This window comes from Heterocephalus glaber, unplaced genomic scaffold, assembly GCF_053883595.1.
Source record: "Heterocephalus glaber isolate CG9 unplaced genomic scaffold, H.glaber_assembly_v1.0 deba00001447, whole genome shotgun sequence".
NCBI classification, from domain to species: domain Eukaryota; kingdom Metazoa; phylum Chordata; class Mammalia; order Rodentia; family Bathyergidae; genus Heterocephalus; species Heterocephalus glaber.
Window position 1 is genome coordinate 6,307,404 of NW_028258299.1, and position 21,543 is coordinate 6,328,946.

General features: G+C 42.7%; 1 protein-coding gene across 16 annotated transcripts in view; it reads left to right on the forward strand.

The window, feature by feature from the left end:
- Window positions 1–21,543, forward strand: part of Kif1b (kinesin family member 1B) — a 145,295-nt gene that overhangs the window by 91,267 nt on the left and 32,485 nt on the right. For 11 of the 16 annotated variants that reach the window (XM_004863617.3, XM_004863616.3, XM_021243464.2 and 8 more), the window contains 9 exons: window positions 7,742–7,835; window positions 8,841–8,989; window positions 9,576–9,754; window positions 10,733–10,870; window positions 12,287–12,535; window positions 18,846–18,964; window positions 20,004–20,089; window positions 20,772–20,901; window positions 21,066–21,228. In XM_004863617.3, the coding sequence (XP_004863674.2) occupies window positions 7,742–7,835; window positions 8,841–8,989; window positions 9,576–9,754; window positions 10,733–10,870; window positions 12,287–12,535; window positions 18,846–18,964; window positions 20,004–20,089; window positions 20,772–20,901; window positions 21,066–21,228 (1,307 nt within the window). The remainder of the gene's footprint in view (window positions 1–7,741; window positions 7,836–8,840; window positions 8,990–9,575; window positions 9,755–10,732; window positions 10,871–12,286; window positions 12,536–18,845; window positions 18,965–20,003; window positions 20,090–20,771; window positions 20,902–21,065; window positions 21,229–21,543) is intronic. The other 5 variants (XM_087214450.1, XM_021243474.2, XM_021243475.2 and 2 more) reach the window with 1 other exon arrangement.

Here is a 21,543-nt window from a genome sequence, read left to right on the forward strand (position 1 = left end):
CTTTGTGACAAATGCCAGGAAGAAATGACACAGGGAACTCTGAAAGGTCACAACAGGTACCTTCTCACTGATAATCATTCTATTTCACTGAGGAAAAGCAAGATCAGAACCAATATGTGGTGATACACTCCTATAATCTCAGCACCCTGGGAAGCTGAGGCCCTGGGATCACAAGTTTGAGCCCAGGCTGGGCAGGTTAGCAATTTAGCAAGACACTGTCTCAGAAGAAAAAATTTTAAAGATCAGTGAGAAGTCCCCGGGTTCTGTCTCCAGTTCTAGGCATATGTGCAAGGTTGTGCACGTGCACATGCACACACACAGCAAAATCAGACTTTCCTTCTGCTCCCACTTCTGCATGTGTTCATTCGTAATATGCCCCCCCCCCAGTCTATCTTATTAGTGAGTGAGCTGTCCTTGTGCATTCCATACTTTCTCAAGGACTCACTGTTCTTTATCCCTTCTCTTCCATATCGGCTTCTCTCCTGGATTATTTCTGCCAGCACACAACAATATATTCATTTCACCCCTTCACACATGCCCCATGTCTCCTGTGAGCCACCACACCGATTCTCTGTTCCTCCTCATAGAAATGCTCCTGGAGAGGGCTTTCTGTGCTGCTTCCCACTTGTCCACCTCCCAGGCCGTTACTTTTTCCTGTTTCCATTCTTGCTTGAACTCGTCTAGTCACTCCTGTTGTCACTTCCCAGCTGAAGCCCCTGTCATCAGGGTCACCAAAGATCTTCCTAGTGATGAATCCAGGACTCTTTTTCTCCTTCCTCTTCTTACTGAGTCAGTCTCAGTCAATCCCCACCCCTTGCACTGCACACAGTGGCCTGGTTGTTACTTCTCGGACACTTCTCTTGCCTTGTTTTCTTCCCTCCTCCTATCTGCTCATCCATGGTCTTTGTGGCCACTGTTTCAGCTCTTTCCAGATCTCTAGATCTACACTCATTGCACCAGATGATTCCATATATTTCTGTAGCTTTACCTTCATTTTTACAGTGATGATGACAGTAATGTGCATGGGTCGAGTATATACAGAGTCCACCCAAAAAATGTATACATACTTCAGCAGTTCGCTGTACTAATCAACATCTGGAAGCTAATGGTCACCACTTTGAGCACCTCTTGTAATTGTAGAGGCCAAAGGTAACTTGTATTAATCTCATGATATCTCAAAAAATTTAGTATTAAAATAGTTATAGAAGTTTTTCTTTTCCTTATGTGTGTGTGTGTGTGTGTGTGTGTATATTTGGTGGACTCTTATTTCCTGTCATTGAATCATTACAGCACTCCTCTTCTGTGAGGTAGGTGTTGTTGTTTCCATTTTGCTTACTTTCCCAGTCTCACAGCTGCCAAGTGGGGAAGCCTGATTCCAACCCAGGGCACCAATCTGTGTCCCATCTGCTGCCCTGCTGACTCGGATGTCCCCACCCAATCCTGGGCCTCTGCTGCAGCCCTCAGCTCCAGATGCAGCTGTGTAACTAAGATCTGACATCCAGATGGCTGGCAGGAACCTCACATTTAAACTAACCTACGGCAACTCCTCAGGTCAAACCTCCAAGTCATCCTCAACTTCTCCTTTTTCCTTATCAGATTTTCAGCAGGACCTTTTTCCTCTGCCTGTAGAACATATCCCAATGTCATTCTCTTTATATCACCTTTACTGTTAACACCTGGACCGGGCCACCCCCAGCTGCCTTGGGGCCTGCAGCCTGATGGCTGGTCTCTCTCTCCCCAGTTACACCAAAGCGCTAGTAGAGAGAGGGGTTTGTAAAGAATATATGAGACCACTCACTGGGTTCCCTTAGGATAAAATCCAGTCCTTCCCATGGCTGAGAGCCTTCCATAATCCAGTCCCTACCTACCTGTCAGTAGCATCTCCTGACTCTTGTCCTTCCTCGGCCACTCCACCCACACAGAGTGTTTTGCTTCCCTTAAACACACTTGGCTCCCTTCTATCTCAGGGCCCTGGGAATTGCTGTTAGTGTTACTTTACTTAGGTCACACCCCGTCCAGAGGGCCATAGCGTACTCGCTTCAGTGCTTCCTGACCATGTCATCTAAGTCTTCTTCCCATTCGCTTCCTCTCTGTCAGCCCCTAGTGTCTACCTTTCTTTCTCCTTCAGACTACTTCTCTCTACTGAAATTGTAGTGCATATCTTATTCACTGTTTATCATTTCTCTACCCCTCACCAGTGGGACTGTTGTCTAACTGACCTCTGTGTTCCTAGCATCTGACATATAGCAGGAGCACAGAAGGTAGTTGCTGGATGGATGCCTGAAAATGTGTGCTGTAGATTGCCTGGGTCTAGATCCCATTGGCACTATTTACTCCCTCTGTGATATGCTAGAAAGTTACTCAATTTCTTTAAGCCTTTTTCTTTCCCTCTAACAGTACTATTATAGGTAAGATTAGGATAATCCATGATAAACATTAAGAACAGTTCATGACATAGAATAAGCTTATAAACAAAGATGGGCACATAATCCTGGCACTCTGGGAGACTGAGGCAGGTACATCACAAGTTAAAGCCCAACTGGACAACTTAACAACTTAGCAAGACTGTCTAGGGATATAGCTCAGTACAAAAACTCTGAGTTCAGTCACCCGTAGTGTAGAAATAAACAAGGGTGGGTGGGTAGGAGATAATATTCTAGAAGGAATAACCTGTGCTGTGCCATTGTAAATATGGGGCATATTTTGAACTTAGGACTTTTGGGGTGGGGAGAACCAGGGATTGAACTCAGGACCTTGTATTTGCGAGGCAGGTGCGGCACCGCTGAGCTAAACCCTGGCCCATTAGGACTTTTTATAAACATAAGCGGCCATTGAAAAATATATTGCTGTCTTAGCATGCTTTCCATAATTGTCCTAGTTTTAACCATGAAATGAACAGAACAGCACTGTCCGAATTTCTTTATCCCTGTTGGAAAAATCTAACCCTAATTTAGTTTTTGTGATGACAAAACAGCCTTGTTGGGAGCTTGTAAGCAGCCTGATTGGGGAAAGGGCTCAAGTCAAGGGGTAATGTTGATATTTGGACTACTAATTGCTAATCAAAATGCAGTGAAAGGTTTTGGTCCAAGGATCATGGAAAATCTTACCAGTTTTACTGTCCCTAAAGCACAACTGGAACATTTAGGGACCGTTACCTCATACCTCACTATCAGAGTCTATGAATATTGTTGTAATTCGTAGTTTGACCACCTTAATAAACTTTTTCTTGAAGAAATCCTTAAGTAAAATAGTGACAGTTTTTTCTACCTGGTGATTTTTAAGTAAACTAGCAGCCTTTCTCTTTGCCAGAAGAATCACATATAATACATAGTTTTTTGCCTGGGGATTTAGCTCAGTGGTTCTGATGCCTGCCTCGAAAGTGCAAGGTCCTGAGTTTGATCCCTGGTTCCAAAAACAAACAAACATAGTTTTTTTTTGCAGGGGGTGGGGGGGATACTTTCCCCTGCCCAACTATTTTGAAATTTTAAACATACAGAGAAGGTGAAAAGGGCTGGGGATTTAGCTCAGTGGTTTCGCCGCCTGCTGTGCAAGCGCAAGGACCCAAGTTCGATCCCCAGTACCAAAAAAACCCAAAACAAAACAGAGAAGGTGAAAAAATAGTAAATGAAAAATAGTAAATTACTCATTCATGTTTTTCTTTCTGAATTATTTGAAAGTAGCAGATAAAGCAGTTTACTCCTAAATGCTTCTATATGTATCTCCTAAAATAGGAATAGTCTCTCTTTTGAGTACTCTACTGAGCTACTTGCCAGCCCTTTTATTTGCTGTTTTGAGTTAGGGTCCCACTGAGTTGCACAGGCTAACCTCAAGCTTCCCATCTTCCTGCCTCAGCCTCCTTAGTAGCTGGGATTGCAAATGTGTGCCACTGCACCCAGCAGGGATGTTCTCTTACTGTCATTATCCCATCTAATAAATTTAGTACTGATTCAGTATTAGGTAGTGTGTATAGTCCATTTTCACGCTTCCCTATTTATCTCAGAAATACAAATGTGTGCATGCTAGTGTGTACATATGTGTCTGTGTTTTAATCCAAGATCCAGTATTTATATATTGCAATTGGCTATGGCTTTTAGATCTTTCATTAAATTGGCATTATTGAAGAGTACAGGCCACATTCTGATTTTTTTCCAAAAGGTTAGGCTTAGGTTATACATTTTTAGTAAAAAGACTATAAAGGTGACATTGTGTACTTCCCATTGCATCACATCATTAGACATAAAATATCAATTTTTCCAATTACTGAAAATGTTGACGTTTAATAAATTTGGTTAATGTGATGTTTTCCAGCTCTCTTCATTGTGACTATGTTGAGTCCTTTACTGATAATACTACTTGGGCGTAGACTTTGGATTGTGTGAATATCCTGTTTCCCATCCACTTTTCACTCCATTACTCTCATATTTATTAATGATCCTTGCCTGATTTACTAACATCTGAAATTGTAGTGTGGGGATTTTCCAGTTGTTCCGTCTGCATTTATTAGCTAGTTATATTTGTTTGTTTTAAAGAAGAACTTTCCGGTTTTTTCCTCCTTTCAGTATCACTGCAAACTCATGGATTCTTTCTGTACTTAATTTCTTCTGTGTTCTTGCTGTATTCTTTTTCTGGTGTTATTCTGATTTTCGGCCAGTGGAAGCCTGTGTCCTTTTTTTTTTTTTTGGTATCGGGGATCAAGCTCCAGACCTTGTGCTTGTGAGGCTGTGTCCTTTTGAAATGGCACCAGAGGTCTTTGAATCTTTGAATCCTTCCATCCTTCCTGATAGAAGATGTTCCAGGGTCAGCTTTTACTTTCCTTACTCCAAACCTGGAATCTGCCATTTTCTCTAGGACTTCAGATTTCTTTTAGTGAAGAACAGTATTTAGAAACCAAAATCTAGGTGTATAGTATGCTTAGAAAATAAACCTTTAAGATATGTTGCCTGTTTGGAAGTTGAGGCAGGAGGGTTACAAGTTTGAGACCAGCCTGGGCAATGTAGGGAGACACTGTCTCAAAAAATAAGAAAAGAGCTGGAGATGTAACACAGTGGTAGAGCACCCTGGGTTGGATCTCTACCTCTGAAAAATTGCCTATCGTTTCAACAATCTATTACCCTTTAAGAGACCTTTCACGTGTTTTTCAGATGGTCCTTTCTGCAGTTTTATTTTGTTTTTTTTTTGGGGGGGGTGTTGAGACAGGGTCTTGCTATATGTAGCCCAGGCTAGCCTTGAACTCAGTTCCTGGAGTTCTGTGTGGTAAGCAAGTCAGATGTCTAAGCTCTTCATTTTAAAAATGAGGAAAGTGAGATTTGGAGGCAACCTAGCTTCAGAATTGCAAGGCCAGTAAGAACAGGTGCCAGGATGAATACCCAGTTCTTTTTTTTTTTTGGTACCAGGGATTGAACTCAGGACCTTGTGCTTGAGAGGCAGGCGACAGCACCACTAAGCTAAATCCCCAGCCCCTGAATACCCAGTTCTTTTACCTGCTAGTTTAGTTTTTCTTTTCTCCTCTATTTGTTTTCCTTGTAATAATGTATATAATGTCCTAAAAAGTGTGTTTAGAGCCAAACTCAGAGCCGCTCACCTATAGTCCCTGCTACCTGGGAGGCTAAAGCAAGAGGGTGGCAAGTTTAAGACCAACATGAACAAATAGTGAAGACCCTGTCTCTAAAAAAAAAACTTGAAGAGGGCGTGGGATGTAGCTTAGTAGTAGAGTACCCCAGAGTTCAATCCCTATTACCACATCCCCCCAAAAAGAGAAAAGGAAGAGAGTATGTTTAGATAACTAATAAAGCTGTGTCAGTGGCTCTTGGTCTTGCTCACTACCAGCGCCACAGCTTCCTTTGAGGCTGACAAGTGACCAGTGCCATGGAGAGATTTGTGTCCCTGGAGTTCTGTCCCAGGAGGCTCTCCATGCCCTCCGGATGGGCGGGATGTTGGCCGAGGTGCGGTGCAGGCCTGTCTGAGGAGGGACTCCTTGGGGTCCTTCCTAGGAAGCCAAAGGAAGCAGGAGGCTGCAGTGCAGGTCCTAGGATGCTGTGTTTATGCTGTCATTTAATACTTTATCACTTTATTTTCATTATTACCCCAAGGAACCTTTTTAGACAGTTCTTTCCTAATCTCTCTAGTCCTCAAGTGTTAATACCTCAGACACATGTTTAAGAGCTGTATACATATTTTGTGCCTTATACATAAGAGAACAAGAATTTTATCAACCAAGACTATTTTTTACCCCTTCAAGGTGATATTGCTCTTACTGAAAAGACATGGTGCTGGGCATGGTGGTACACACCTATAATCCTAGGCATCTGGGAGGCTGAGACAGGAGGAGCACCAGTGCGAGCTCAGCCTGGGAAACTTAACAGCTTCGCAAGACTCTGCCCCAGAATTTAAACACATAAACTGATCTGGGGATGTAGCTCAGTGCTAAAGCCCTGGGTTCAATCCCTAGTAGTGACGGAGGGGAAAAAGAAAAGAAAAATAAAATGCATGGAGCAGTTAGAGAAATAAAGGGTAAATCTGATTTGGATTGTAATAATACATTGAGTAGAAGGAAAAAATGGAAACAAAGCTCATGTATATGAGGAGGGGAAGAAGGGTTGAAGGCAGGGGAATGAGAAACAAAAAACAAGATACATCATGTACAGGTACAAATTTCCCATGATTAATATAATGTATATCTAAAATCTACCAATAAATGTTCTGGTTTAAAAAAAAAAAAAAAAAAAGGAGGCCAGGCATGGTCGTGCGCACCTGTAATCCCAGCACCCGGGAGGCTGAGGCAGGAGGATTGGCATGAGTTCTAGGCCAGCCTGGGCTACATAGTGAGCTCAAGGATAGCCTCAACTACAGAGCAAGACCCTGTCTCAAAGAAAAAAAAAAAGAATTGAAGGCTGCACTATGACTGGCCAGTTCAGTATTGCTGGTACTAGGGCTGGGGATTTAACTCAGTGGTTTTGCTGCCTGCTGCGCAAGCGCAAGGACCCGAATTCGAGCCCCCATACCAAAAAAAAAAAATTCCTGGTACTACCTTATTTGAACCATAGTACTCTTTGATGCACAGTATTTACTGTTGAGTTCAGTTGAAAAAATATAACTGATTATAATTTTAAAATAATAATAATACATTTTATAATACAGTAGTATTTTTTTAAGTCTTCTGGAATAACAATATAATATAAATTCTTTCAGTCCAATAGTATTGTGGAGGTGATGGGTTACTCGAAGGCCAGACTCATCCTACACTACAGAGGTAGTAATATTTCACTGACAGGCACTTCAGAGTCTACAATCCTAATTCCTTTCCCTTCAAAACAGATAATTGAGATTTGGGGCAGTACTGGTGAATTGAATCTTTTCCAATATTGTCTTTCTCTGGAACACTTCATGTATAAGAGATTACTTAGATTATTTTAATGTTTAAGGGACACGTGCATGTTTCACCTCAGTCGCTCCTTTTTCCTGCCATAGCTCCAAATAAAGAACTCCTAGGTCCTTGAGGGAGTTGATACAGAGAAATTGCCAGTAAAAACCTTTTTTTGTATTTCTCCATTACAGACTATCTCGTGTGCTTTGTCTTCTCCCTCCTACACGTTTCTCTGTCTTTGTATTGTTTCTTGCCTCTCCCTCTCTTTTCTTGTCTTTATCCTTTGCTTTCTCTGCTTTCCCCATTCCTTTCATTTCTCCTGTGCTTCACTCTTATTTCCTCCCTCTCCTACATGTTATCTCCTTTCTTTCCACTCAGGACTATGAGAGTAAATTGCAGGCCTTGCAGAAGCAGGTTGAGACCCGATCCCTGGCTGCCGAAACAACTGAAGAGGAAGAAGAGGAGGAAGAAGGTGAAATTCACAGACCTAAACTTACATCTTTTGGATCTGTATTATCAAATTCATCCTTTATCTGTTATCAAAGCTGGGTTTCTCACTTACCCTACTGTCTATTGACCTTGTAATGAGCCAATTTAAAGATGAAATAAAAGATGCTCAATGCTCAGAACCCAGGTGTGCTTAAGGGCTGGGGGCAGGGCTGATAGTGTTCATAGACATCACACATTTCTGCGCTCGGTCTTCATGGAAATCTTGGAAAGTTTACATCTACTGTGTCATAGTACCATATGCATGAAGTTCATGTTTGTTTCAAATAAATATGGAGCGTAATCATGTTAAGATAGACTGTTCAGTCTGTAGCTCATACCAGAATTCCCATTGAGGACTTTGGAATGCATGCATGTATTTTAAAGCCATTCCTGGCAGACAGAATTCTGAGTACAGTGCTCGTCATGCTTGCCCTTCTGAAGTTTCCCCCGTCTCAGCCAAGTGAAGGCTTCCATTGTTAATATCGCCTTGCACTATGAGCATTCATCACACTTCATTCACTCCCCAGCCTCTCAGTAGTCTCAAGCCTTCAAATTAACTTCAGAGGAACTCTTAATATACTAAATTACTCATTTTTAAATATTTCAGTAAAATGTGACCTTTTATTCCTATATTAGAAAGAAGAAAGAAATATGAGGCCTTATCCTTTTTTTTTTTTCTTTTTTTGTACCGGGGATTGAACTCGTGTCCTTGCGCCCAAGGCCTTATCTTAAAATGAAAAAGAAAATAACCTGGGAGTGTAGCTCAGTTCAAAGGCCCTGGGTTCATCCCTCAGTAACACACACACACACACACACACACACACACACACACACACACTCACACTGAAGAAGAGCAAATACATTTCTTTGATGTGCTGTTTTAAATAAATACGGAAAACAATGTGATAGGTGAGAATAGAGGAGGGAGAGATGGAGTTTCCTTATACTTATGTGATCACTATTGAATATACTTTGTCTGCTCTTTCAGTTCCGTGGACACAGCATGAATTTGATTTGGCTCAGTGGGCCTTCCGCAAGTGGAAGTCTCACCAGTTTACTTCATTGCGGGACTTACTCTGGGGCAATGCTGTGTACCTGAAGGAGGCCAATGCCATCAGTGTGGAGCTGAAGAAGAAGGTATGGAGGCTGGTAGGACACTGGCCATGTGGTGACAAAGCTGAGCCGGGGGTGGGTGCACCTGAGCCCTTACTTTGAAATCACCTTTCCTGGGGAGCTCTGCTGTGCTACTGGGGTACACCCAGCCCTTAGTAAACACTTTCAGAAGTAGTTGTAATCCTCTCAGTTTAAAATGGAAAACCTTATGTATTCCATCCTCTCTCATTAGTGAAGGACCAAAAATGCATTCTTGGGTCCACCTTTCAGTCTCTTGTGTAAGTTCCACAGAAATCCTCAGTCAACCAGAATATATTTACTGAAATTTTAGTTTGTGCACAATTATTTTGCAAGGCTAAAGAAACAAAGTCTGCAAGTATCTTAGTTTGAAATTAAGATTATTGCTAATTTGGATTATTTGAAATTAAGATTATTCCATGTGTTAAATATACAGGTAGCCTTTTTCCCAGTCAGTCACAAGCTTGGTTGAGTACATACTACATGTTTTACCCCTTTCCCATTGGGCACAGTGCTTTTGCCTTGTATGCAAAACTTACCTGCTGTGATGGTGTGGTTTTCACATCTACCGGTGGCTTGCTTTCCCCTTCAGGTGCAGTTCCAGTTTGTTCTTCTGACTGACACACTGTACTCCCCTTTGCCACCTGAACTGCTTCCCACTGACGTGGAAAAGATTCACGAGGATAGGCCTTTCCCTCGCACAGTGGTGGCAGTAGAAGTTCAGGATCTGAAGAATGGAGCAACGCATTATTGGTCTTTGGAGAAACTTAAGTATGAAGACTTTCATCTGTGCTGTTTTATTTAGGAAGTGATAATGAGTTGTTCTCATGGGCTCCCTCATACTCTCTTCTCCTAAGGCTGTGGTTGCTCTCTCTTCCGTGCTGAGTGCTGGTGCCGGCCAGTGGTACCATCATCCATCCACTTTCTTCTAAGTGATGATCTTCACTCGTCCAACACCTTTGATATTTATAGATAATGCTGGGGATTTAGCTCAGTGGCAAAGCGCCTATGTCACAAGTGCACCGTCCTGAGTTTGATCCCTGGTAATGGGGGAAAAAATTTATAGATATTTAAGCTTGCTCTCTGTAGATTCTTCCTAAGTGCTAAATGTTCCAATTCCATGATATTTAATTCTAGTTATTTTTCTGTCCTGGACTTCATGATGACCACTAGCAAACAGGGATGTTATCACCAAGCTTCCTTTACATTTAGGATGGTGAGATAATTCCCATTGTCTGAGTGTATTTGAGATGTCACTGACCATTGAATTACATTTCCCCTGGGTTGGTTGCCTTGTTAGAGGTTAGGTGGCCATTCTTGACTTTTGGTGGCTTCTCTAGACTCAGCACCTAAGATACTATGAAAACAAAGCGCCTGTACATAGGGAGGGGAGGGAGCTTGGGGGGAATGGGATAAAATAAAATAAAATGTACTTTAAAAATTAACATGAAATAGTGGGAGCAGCTTTTTCTAAAAGATAAGAAAGTCTTGCTGAGCATGGTGGTGCACACCTGTAATCCCAGCACTTGGGAGGCTGAAGCAGGAGGATCGCCATGAGTTTAAGGCCAGCCTGGGACACATAGTGAATTCTTCAAGGGCAGTCTGAACTACATAGCGAGGCTCTGTCTCAAAAAACCTAAGTCAATAAATTTTTAAAAATTTTAAATGTCTTGCATGGAAGATGCTTCCAAAGAAAACTTTTAATGCCATCTCATGATATTAATCCTGTGCTCCATGTTTGTTAAATAGACAGAGGCTGGATTTGATGCGAGAGATGTATGACAGGGCAGGTGAGATGGCCTCCAACGCCCAAGACGAAAGCGAAGCCACCATGACGGGCAGCGATCCATTCTACGATCGGTTCCACTGGTTCAAACTTGTGGGAAGGTATATGATGATTTATCTTTTAAGAAAGGAATGGTTTTATTTTAATTGTTTAAGACTTCAGCAGATGTTATAGAATCTTAAAAGAAAAAAAGAGCATAAAATCTTAGCCACTTGTCATCTCTTGTGTCATTTGGTATTTCTCTTCAGTGTTTTCAGTATACATATTATTTTTTGAGTCTCAGACTTTCAGCCAAAGTATTTGACAATCTTTCTTGACTCTCAACATATTCATAGAATGTTTTACAATTTATTAGGTTTAGAAGAAAAAGAAAACTATGTTTGTATCGTGCAGTTTAAAATCATACTGTCTTACCAAACTGCACTCTCTCCATAATCTGATTTGTTCTCACTTTTTAAAATTTTATTTATTTATTTAGGTACCAGGGATCAAACTCAGGACCTTGCACTTGCGAGGCAGGAGGCAGCACCACTGAACTAAATCTCCGGCCCCTGCTCTCACTTTTTTTAAAGCAATTCATTCCCCTATAAGTCATTGGCAAGGGTGAATTAATTGCATACCTTACTCATCCTCATGAGCTTTTTTGTGCATACATTATTTTCAACACTTTATGAAACCAAACATTGGATCTGTGAGTCCATATTGAGTTAAGTTCTTAGAGGTTTAGTTATTTAAAACCAGGGAAATTTTAGTTTTGAGCCTACTTATTCCAGAATTTGAATTTTTTTTTTTTGTAAAAACCCTCTGATGTTTTTACCCCTTCTGATAGTTTTTTTCCCCCCTCTGATAGTTTTTAAAAGAATTAAATAAGAAGAGTTGCTGAAGTAGTAATAATTTATAGAAATAAAGTCTTTTCCACTCCACTCTGATAGAAGACTAATTTTTTAAGGAGGTGAATTGGCCACATATATCTTACCCAAGGAGAGTACATGCTACTTTGGCATAAGCCATTTCATCCGTTTTGTTTTCTCCTCCAAGATGATCCAAGAATTTGAATAAACATTTAAAGCCTTATTGCATCACCTTAATTTTGAGTATCTCCTTAAGGCCTGGATGCTGATGGAGCTTTTGTGTGAATTAAAAAATATAAAAGTTTTGGGCCCGGGTTTTAGTTCAGTTGCACCGTGCCTGCCTCGCAAGTGCAAGGTCCTGAGTTTGATCCCTGTTCCAAAAAAAAAAAAAGTTTTATAGCATGATGTATACCTGGAATGGTTCACTCACGGATTTCCTTTGGTTTTCTTACTGTAAGGATCCGTCCTTGTAGAACTTTCAGTCTTCCCTTGTTCCCTCTCTCCTAATCCAGGTGATTGATGCTTATTTTATCCTTTTGCTTTTCTTTTTGCTTTTACTGTGTCAATTCCCCAGTGGATTCTGTCCTGTTGGCACTTTGGCTTCCTGTTTAACCAACTCTTCCTCTCTCCCCGGCTGTGCTACTCGGCGTCTTCCCTGGTGTCTAGCTCCCCCATTTTCCACGGCTGTGTGAATGAGCGCCTTGCCGACCGCACACCCTCCCCTACTTTTTCCACGGCCGACTCCGACATCACTGAGCTGGCTGACGAGCAGCAAGATGAGATGGAGGATTTTGATGATGAGGCATTCGTGGATGACACCGGCTCTGACGCAGGGACGGAGGAGGGATCAGATCTCTTCAGTGATGGGCGTGACCCGTTTTACGACCGGTCCCCTTGGTTCATTTTGGTGGGAAGGTTGGTGAGGTTATTGTGAGAAAGGCAAAAAGGGACCAGCTCTTGCTCCGAAGGCCTCTTTGTGCCATTTTGGATGATCTTGCCTAAGCCAACTGGATCCGTGACTGGTATCTGGCGTCCTCCAGTGCCGGGTGCTCTGAATGCTGGTGTGGCCGGAGGTGCAGCAGGCAGCCACCTGGGAGGACTCTGTGGGGAGGTCCCATGTCGTAAATGCCCAGTAGTCTTGTTTGGAAGCAGGAAGCCCCAAAGAAGAGAGTAATTAAAGGGCCCGACCAGTGGTGCTGTGGCCTCCACACTTCCTCTGTCACAAACCAGATGGGCAAAGAGCAGGGCAAGTCCAGGGTGAGGCCTAGGAGTCTGTGGCACTGCCGGAACCCACAGGCTATAGGGGCTGCGGGCCAGCGGTAGGCTTACTTTTTGCTTGGCCTAGGTCCTGAAAGAATCTGAAAGTCAGGTCTGTGCCCCCTACCCTGTCTCCATTGGTTGTCTTTCTGTCCAGTGCCACCAGCCTATCCATAGGTCCTTCAGCCAGGATTTTGCTTGAAAGCTTTATAATAATAAATCTCTGAAAACCATCTGTTGACACCACCAACAGGGGATCTTTGTTCAGCGCTACATGAAGCTGCTTTGTGCCGAGCTCACCAAACAGGCTTTGTCTCTGGCCTCTGTTTGTTCGTCCGCTGTCAGTGAGACAGAACTCTCCAGGCCTGTGTTCCTGCCTTACCCAGCCTGAAGTAATTCCAAGTCCAAGGATGGCCGCAGAGCACTCACTGATTTCACCAAGATTATGTCCAGGTTTTAAAGTATAAAATTTAAGCCAGGCATGATGGCATACGCCTGCAATCCCAGCATTCTTGGGAGGTGGAGGGAGGAGGATTAAAAGTTTAACCCCAACCTAGGTAACTTAGTAACTTAATGAGACGCTGTCTCAAAATTTAAAAAAGGATTGAGGATGTAGCTCAGTGTGAAAGCCCTGGGTTTAATCCCCAGTGCCCCCCCAAAAAGTATAAAACAACTTTGAAAGTATTTTTTTTTTTTGGTACCGAGAATCAAACTCGAGACCTTGTGCTTCTGAGGCAGGTGCCAGAACCACTGAGCTAAATCCCCGGCCCTATAAAACTTAACTTTAATGGTGGATTGGAACTACATGTTGTTGAACCCTTTAAAAATAAGGGAATTGTATAATCCTAGCACTCAGGAGGCTGAGGCAGGAGGATTACCATGAGTTCAAGGCCAGCCTGAACTCCATAGCAGACCCTGTCTCTAAATAAATAAATAAATAAATGGGAATTATAGCCAGGCATGATGGTGCATGCCTATAATCCCAGCACTCAGGGGGCTGAGGCAGGAGGATTGCCAAGAATTTGAGGGCAGCCTGGACTACATAGTTCAAAGCCAGGCTGAACTATGTATCGAGATTTTTGTCTCACAAAACCTAAGTAAATAAATAAAATAAAGGAATTATATCACTGCTAAATGGGTAAGATCAGTTATCTGGAAATAAAAGTACAGTGTGTCTCCTGACCCAGTTGAGACCTGGGTTCCAAAATTTAGCTCATAACATGGTGTTGACCAGCTCATGCAGCTGCATGATTAGTTATGAAGATGATGGAAAGGAGGAGAGAAAAGTTTTTTGGGGCCAGGGATTTAGCTCAATGGTTCCACCGCCTGTCCCGCAGGCTCAAGAACCCGAGTTCAATCCCCGGTACCACACACACAAAAAAAGTTTTTTGATACAAATAAAAACACCTCAGTTATAACTTTGAGTCATAATATTAGACAGTTTCTGGGTTTCACAGTAGGGAAAGGACTTTAGAATGCAGTTTCTCCATGAATAGATACAATAAGATCAGGCAGCTAGGGGTGGGGGATTTAACTCAGTGGCTCCACGCCTGCCTGGCAAGCACAAGGTCCTGAGTTCGATTCCTCATACCAAAAAATATATATATTAGAAAATCAGACAGCTATGAATATTGTTTTCTATTAATGTATCTCTGACTAGATGGTTAGAATTTCAGAGAAACTGAATTTTTAAAAATTGAGGATGGTATATACAGATAACACAACAGTAATTCTTCAAGACTTATGGCTATGTGTACCCTTCAGTACATTTTCATTCTATTCTGTAAGGCCTGGAAGTTAGAACCTAGTAAACTCAGTCCCAGGGCAGTTACCCAGCTTCCAGAGCTGCTTTTGTTGTACCCCATTGCACCGTGAGGACCCTGATCTAATTGTGAGGAGAAGCCTTGGGTCTGGGGCATTCTCTGTCACTAACTTAGGACAAGCAACTTAAATTGAGGCCTATTGGATACTCAAGCATAAATGAGTTGAGAAAGATAAAAAGGCTTAAAGATCTTTTCCATCTTTCATGTTCTGCCGTGCACACTAGCAAAATGAATATCCTGGCTAAGCCTTCTGCTTAGGAGCATTTGTGTTTTTGAGTAAGTTGTATGGAAAACTGAAGTCAGAACCTTAATGTGGAAATTGACTGGGTTAAGACACATTTTTTTTTCACTCATCTTAGGTATATGTATAGGTATAAAGCAATCCCATCTAATTTGATTTTCACATAAAATATTTGTGGCACTATGGCTCAGGAATTGATCTTTCCATTTGTTTGGGTTCCCAGATTCTAGAACTCCCTTTGCCTTGTAAGAGACTGGGGGCCTAAGAACATAGCTCAGTGGCAGAGCTTGTGCTTAACGTGCTTAAGGCTCTGGGTTCAATCCCCAGCACCAACAAAAATGAAAAAAAGCCTGGGGAGGGGAAATTGTAGCAGTCAGTAAAACAAAGGCTAGTGCTCACTGTTGCCTCAGCTGCCTTTCTGGGTAGCAGTGCCCCAGCGCTGGCTCCTGTAGCGGTCACTGGCTACAGGGGGTGACTTCTTTCTTGTTGGTCTGATTGACAGGGTTGGATTTCCCCTGTTGGCACATAGTGGCAAATACCATTCACTTGTAAAAATTCCTGTGTTTCCTATAAAATTCCATTTGTAAGTTTGTTTCTTGGCTGTTCCTGCCCCTGGCTAATCTTTACATTGAGATTAAAAGAGCTTGTCCCTTTAGCTGTTCTCCTGCTGGCGTGCTGGGATGTTATGATCCATCATAACATGACATGAAATATAAAATATGTAAGCTAGGCTTCTGGGGGTAAAGAGTGATATTCTGGGGCCTCGCTAAGTACCTCAGCTGACATTCCCTTTCTGTAAGTGTCACCATAATTACGCTGATTTTTCTTATCTTTATGTTGACAGATTTGTTTCTCTTTTTGATGTGTATTCACAGAACTCTGCCAATATATCCTTTACATCTTCTCCCTCTTTATCCCTGTTCTCCTTCAGTCTGCTAGGTCAAAGTATAAGCATTTCAAAAACACTGTAATTATGAAAATTTCACTTTAAAAAGATGTAAAGGAGAACTTTCATACAGCATTGCTTTGGGCACAGGGCTGTATTCTAATACCATGACCAGGAGCTTTCCAGTGAGTGCGTGGCTGTGTATCACAGAGCTGATGCCCTGCTCCTGCCATAGAGTTACAGATCCTCTTTTCTGTAAAGGGAAGTCTACAGGAATGCCTTCATGCTTCCCGTGTGAGATAGTCATCACCATGGGCAGGAAGGGAATTCTCACCTTTAACACGTGCTCTGGCATGACTTTGTCACAGTGTGCCCGGGACTGTGAGAAGCTCTCCTAAGGAACAGTGGCTCCTGTTTTTAATAGCTATTTAAAGTAACAAATTAAGTAGAGTTAGGAATCTGAACATATTCTATGTAGTTAAAACTCATCATGAGTTTGGTTTTGGAAAATCAGCATAGTATAAAGTTAGATGGCTTTGCTCTCTGCTTCTGGTATAACCCTTTTTTCTCAAAAATCTCCCACATCTACTTGAAGATAGAGGACAGGTTGCTATCCTTGTGTCTCGTATGCACAGAGTTGTTCATGTACCAGACACTGGGTATATTTACCATATATCTGCACCCCCTGCAGACATGGTGAGCAAAACCATGGTTCTGTTGTGCACACTTGCAACCTGGTGGGTGACACAGACACGGTTTAAATAATTACACAAAGTTTAATTACAGCAATAGTGAAAGAATTGTGTGCACTGCTTAGGTTGTATGACCTTGGGGGGACTTGTCATGCAGGGGTAGTGGTCAGAATAAGAAATCAAAGGCATGAGGTAGGCAGGGAATGCAGAGAGGACTCCAGGCAGGAGATGAAAACGTTGGCTTTTAACAGCCCAGGCATCGAAGTGGGCAGGTGTGACCACTGTTGCAAGAGTGGTCTCTGCAGCTGGCTGTGATGGCGCTTGCCTGTAATTCCAGCACTCAGGAGGCTGAGACGGAGGCTTGAGTTCAAGGCCAGCCTTGGCTACATAGCAAGACCAAGACAAAACAAAAGACTTTCTAATCAGCACAGTGTGCACATGTGTGTTGACTGTGGAGGTGAAATTATCCATTTGGTTCCATGGGCCAAATTCTTAGGCTTTTAACTGTGTCACAGTAGTAGGTATATGATGGTCTTGTTTGTAATCCTTTTTAGATTACACTTTCATTTCTAAATTTTTGTACAACATAGCTTTAACCCTCTGTCTTTTAGCATTGCTCCTTCTTTCACTTTGGAGCAGACTGAAAGGGAAGTAGACATCATGATCTAATGTTCACTTGTTATTTTTTGTTTTATTTTTCATTCATACTTCATTTCTATTTTAAACTTACATTAACATTTGTTCTTCTGTGATGCATTTTGTCTATTTTCACTATTTTGAGTTGAAACCCAAAGTATCCACTCCTTCCTTCTCTCTGTTAGAAAGTAAATTTCAGAGCAGGAGAAACAGCAGACAGGCTGGATGTCACATTCATTTGTGTTTGATTTCCTGATGTAAGTGTTTCCTTTGTCTTTGCTGTGTGTTCAAAGATCAGCATACGCCAAGTAGGAAGATGAGAGTAACAGTGGGAACTAGATTCTCTTTCCTTTCTGTTTATTAGAATGAACCCTCTCAAACTTGGTGATCACCACTTTTTATTGCTTTAAAAAATAATACCTAGGGGGCCGGGGATTTAGCTCAGTTGTTTCACCGCCTGCTGCACAAGCGCAAGGACCCGAGTTCGATCCCCGGTACCAAAAAAACCCCAACAAAACCTAGGGCCTGGGATTTAGCTCCGTGGCACCGCACCTGCCTGGCAAGCGCAAGGTCCTGAGTTCAATTCCCAGTACCAAAGAAAAAAGATTAATCCCTACAAAATAATGAAAGAAGAAAAAGTGAAAATATGAGCCAGTTGTGGTGGCCTATGCCTTTAATCCCAACACTCTGGAAGGCTGAGGTAGAAGGATCACAAGTTTGAATCCAGGGGGCTGGGGATTTAGCTCAGTGGTTCTACCGCCTGCCTCACAAGTGCGAGGACCCGAGTTCGACCCTCAGTACCAAAAAAGGATCTTGACAAGTTTGAATCCAGCCTTGGCACCTTAGTGAGACTTAGCAGGGGAGCAACTTCGATAGGACTTTGCTAGTTTGAAATATAAAGTTTAGACCTAGAACTTACCTTAGGTTTTAGACTCTAGAAGGAAAGCCAGCCTTGTAGGGACAGCCTCCCTTCACACTTATCCAGCTGCCTGGGTGGAATGTCTTCTACGCTCCCAAATCACAGCCTCTGCCTATAGCAGCTGCTTCCCTCACTCATTGCTTAACCTGCCTAATGGTAATGGTCCTAGGGAAAATACAGACCCATCATGTTAGGATGTGAAGGCTATTTTAGAGTTAGTAACTGTATTTCAGTTGCATTTCCCTGCCCTACTACCTTGGTTCCTTGAGACAAGGTCTCACTATGTAGTTCAAGCTGGCCTTGAACTCAGCCTCCTGAGCGCTGGGATCACAGGTGTTCGCCACCACACCAGCTCTCCCTGCCTTTTAAAAAAAAAATATCCTAATTTGTCTTTTGGGAAAAACCAAGGCTCTTGGTAATTTCTCATGTTTTAAGGTTAAGCTCTTTAATGGGCTCATCTCTCCACCAGTGGTACTCGCATAGTGGTGTCTGGAAAGTCTGCTTCCAGTTGTTACTCGTGTATGTGCAATATAGTCTGATAGAGCGGGACTGGTATAAGTTGGTCTTTGTCACCGCTGTGCCCAGCATTTGCACGTGTTCATGTCCTGTCTGTATAGATAAGGCAGCTCAGTCAGTTTGAGGGGACAGGGCTGAGAGCTGATCTTAAGACCAGGCCCAGCAGCCAGCTCAGTTTGGGTCTCCTTGGCGAGGCTGCCCTGCCCCTCTCTCCACGGGGTGCCCTGATGGCTCTCTCCCGGTCTCTGTCTCCAGGGCATTTGTGTACCTGAGCAATCTGCTCTACCCCGTGCCCCTGATCCACAGGGTGGCCATCGTCAGCGAGAAGGGGGAGGTGCGGGGATTTCTGCGTGTGGCCGTCCAGGCCATTGCAGGTAGGTGACCCACTTCTGAAATCCTGAGCACCGTGGCTCCTTGCCTGGAGATGAAGCCAGCCAACTCTTGGGGCCACACACAGCTAGCTGTGTTTATCCAGCTTGGAGAAGGCCTCTAGGGCTTCCTTTCTGGCCATTGTCCTCAAGTAACATAAATAGATTCTGTTTAATCCAGGCTACTGCTATTTTGGAATAATGAAGTAAAGAGATTTCCTTTAACATTGTTAAAGGAAAAGAGATTGTTCCTTTAACATGTTCCTTTAAGGGCAACTCTTGGATTAACATCATAGAGTCATCAGCATTTTAAATAACATGTTTTAACTGCTTCAGAAGCAATGAAGGATTTTCTTGCCTAATTTTTTCCCAGTAGATATTTCTTTGGCTACTGTTTTGTAATGCATCCATCAAGTGGTGGATATTTTCCACCACTTTTCCATGATCCAGTTGACATTCTGAGAAAAGAATGTGGCAGTTCCTGCATTTTTCTGTCTTAATTTCCAAATGCTGTGCTGTTTAGTGACGTTTCAGCCTTTCTCTCATGGAAACGTGTCACATAGTCACCAATATTGAGTTTATAGACATCTTTACAAGTACAGCATATTTTCAAGTATTTGTTGTGTTTTATTGAATACCATCTTGCCAAAATGGAAAGGGGTCAGTTTTCCAGGTGTGGCACTTGAACAGTCTCCAAAATAAAACTAGTTCTTTACTGGGCCGGGGATGTAGCTCAGCAGTGCAGCATCTGCCTGGTAAGCATGAGGCCCTGAATTTGATTCCCTGTACCAAATAAGAAAAAAGACCAAAAGCAGAAGCCCCTTAAAAAACCCAAAAACTAGTTCTTTATTAGCTAGTCTCACATGAGCTAAGGAACATGGTAATCAACAGGAACAGAGTTGGAAGCAGCCACTGTCATTTTGCTACTTCCACGTTAAGCATTCTTATGCAAAAGGATTTTGTTGTTTATTTTATAATCCAGTAAATCAGCCCCCACCAGCATATGCAGTCTCATTCCATCCTTGATGATTTTTTTTCTTCTTAGCGGATGAAGAAGCTCCGGATTATGGCTCTGGAATTCGACAGTCAGGAACAGCTAAAATATCTTTTGATAACGAATACTTTTATCAGGTGAGAAGCCTTTGGGATGAAAGAACACCTTGAGAAAAAGCAAAGGAGACCGGATAGATTTCTGAGGAAACCATACAGCATTGGAGGCCAGTTCCTGTGCTTAGAACTAAAAAATACATGGCTGGGGATTTAGCTCAGTGGTGCCGCAGCCTGCCTCACAAGCGCAAGGTCCCAAGTTCAATCCCCGGTACCAAAAAAAAAAAAAAGAACTAAAAAATATATATAGGCTGTGGTAACCTCAGAGTTGTTCGGTAGGACATGGGATGTGCCAAAGAGCTACAAACGTAAAGACCCAACATCAATTTATCATTATGTCACTTTTTCTCAGACAGTTCTCAACGTATATAATTTTCAGGCCCGGGGATTTAGCTCAGTGGTGCCACCGCCTGCCTCGCAAGCACAAGGTCCCGAGTTCGATCCCCAGTACCAAAAAAAAAAAAAAAGATCTAACATATATTATTTTCCAATCAATATTATTTGTTGGGGAAATAAACACAAAGAAACTGAGGAAAAAAAAAAAACTGAGGAAATGGGGGGAGTTGTGTCATCCAAACTGGCCTTGAACTCATGGTCATCTTGCCTCAGCCTCCTGCGTGCTGGAATTGCAGGTTTGGGCTACCATGCCTGGTAGAAAATATATTTTTATGTTACTTTATCATGCACTTCCCTGCCTTGCTTTCAGAGTGACTTTTCCTCAGTTGCAATGACTCGTTCTGGTCTGTCCTTGGAGGAGCTGAGGATTGTGGAAGGACAGGGTCAGAGTTCTGAGGTCATCACTCCTCCAGAGGAAATCAGCCGAATGAATGATCGGGGTAAGTAGACAGAGTGTACTGTCATGGGGGCCCTTTCTGAGAGGGGAGGTACTGACCACTGTCAAGGGGCACAGTCGCTTTCATTGACTAGGGATGGGAAGAATACCACCTCCTTCCTCTCTGCATTATTTGAACCATACGTGTGTTCACCTGCCCCTCCTTAGATTTGAAGTCAGGCACTTTGCTGGATGGTAAGATGGTGATGGAAGGGTTTTCCGAAGAGATTGGCAACCACCTGAAACTGGGCAGTGCCTTTACCTTTCGAGTAACAGTGTTGCAGGCCAGCGGGATCCTCCCCGAGTATGCGGATATCTTCTGTCAGTTCAAGTAAGCAATCCTGTCCGCTCTGCTGAGAGCTTTACACAGGAGACAAGAGTGATGCTCTGGAGGGACTGCTGGGCTCTAAAGGAAGATGCTCTCTTCATTCAAGATGAGAGTATGAGGCAAAAGTTGCTCTGGATGACATGGGATTCCTTGTGGGGAGGGCTGGCTGGGAACACAAGTTCAGATCCAGATCCACTTCCCTTGTGCTGAAATAGGTAGCTGCTTGATAAACAAGGGTAAAGTAGTTGATTATCCAGCCACCAGTTTTGCCTACTTAATACTTGGGAAAAGGAAAATTTAAATGATATAAAGAATAAA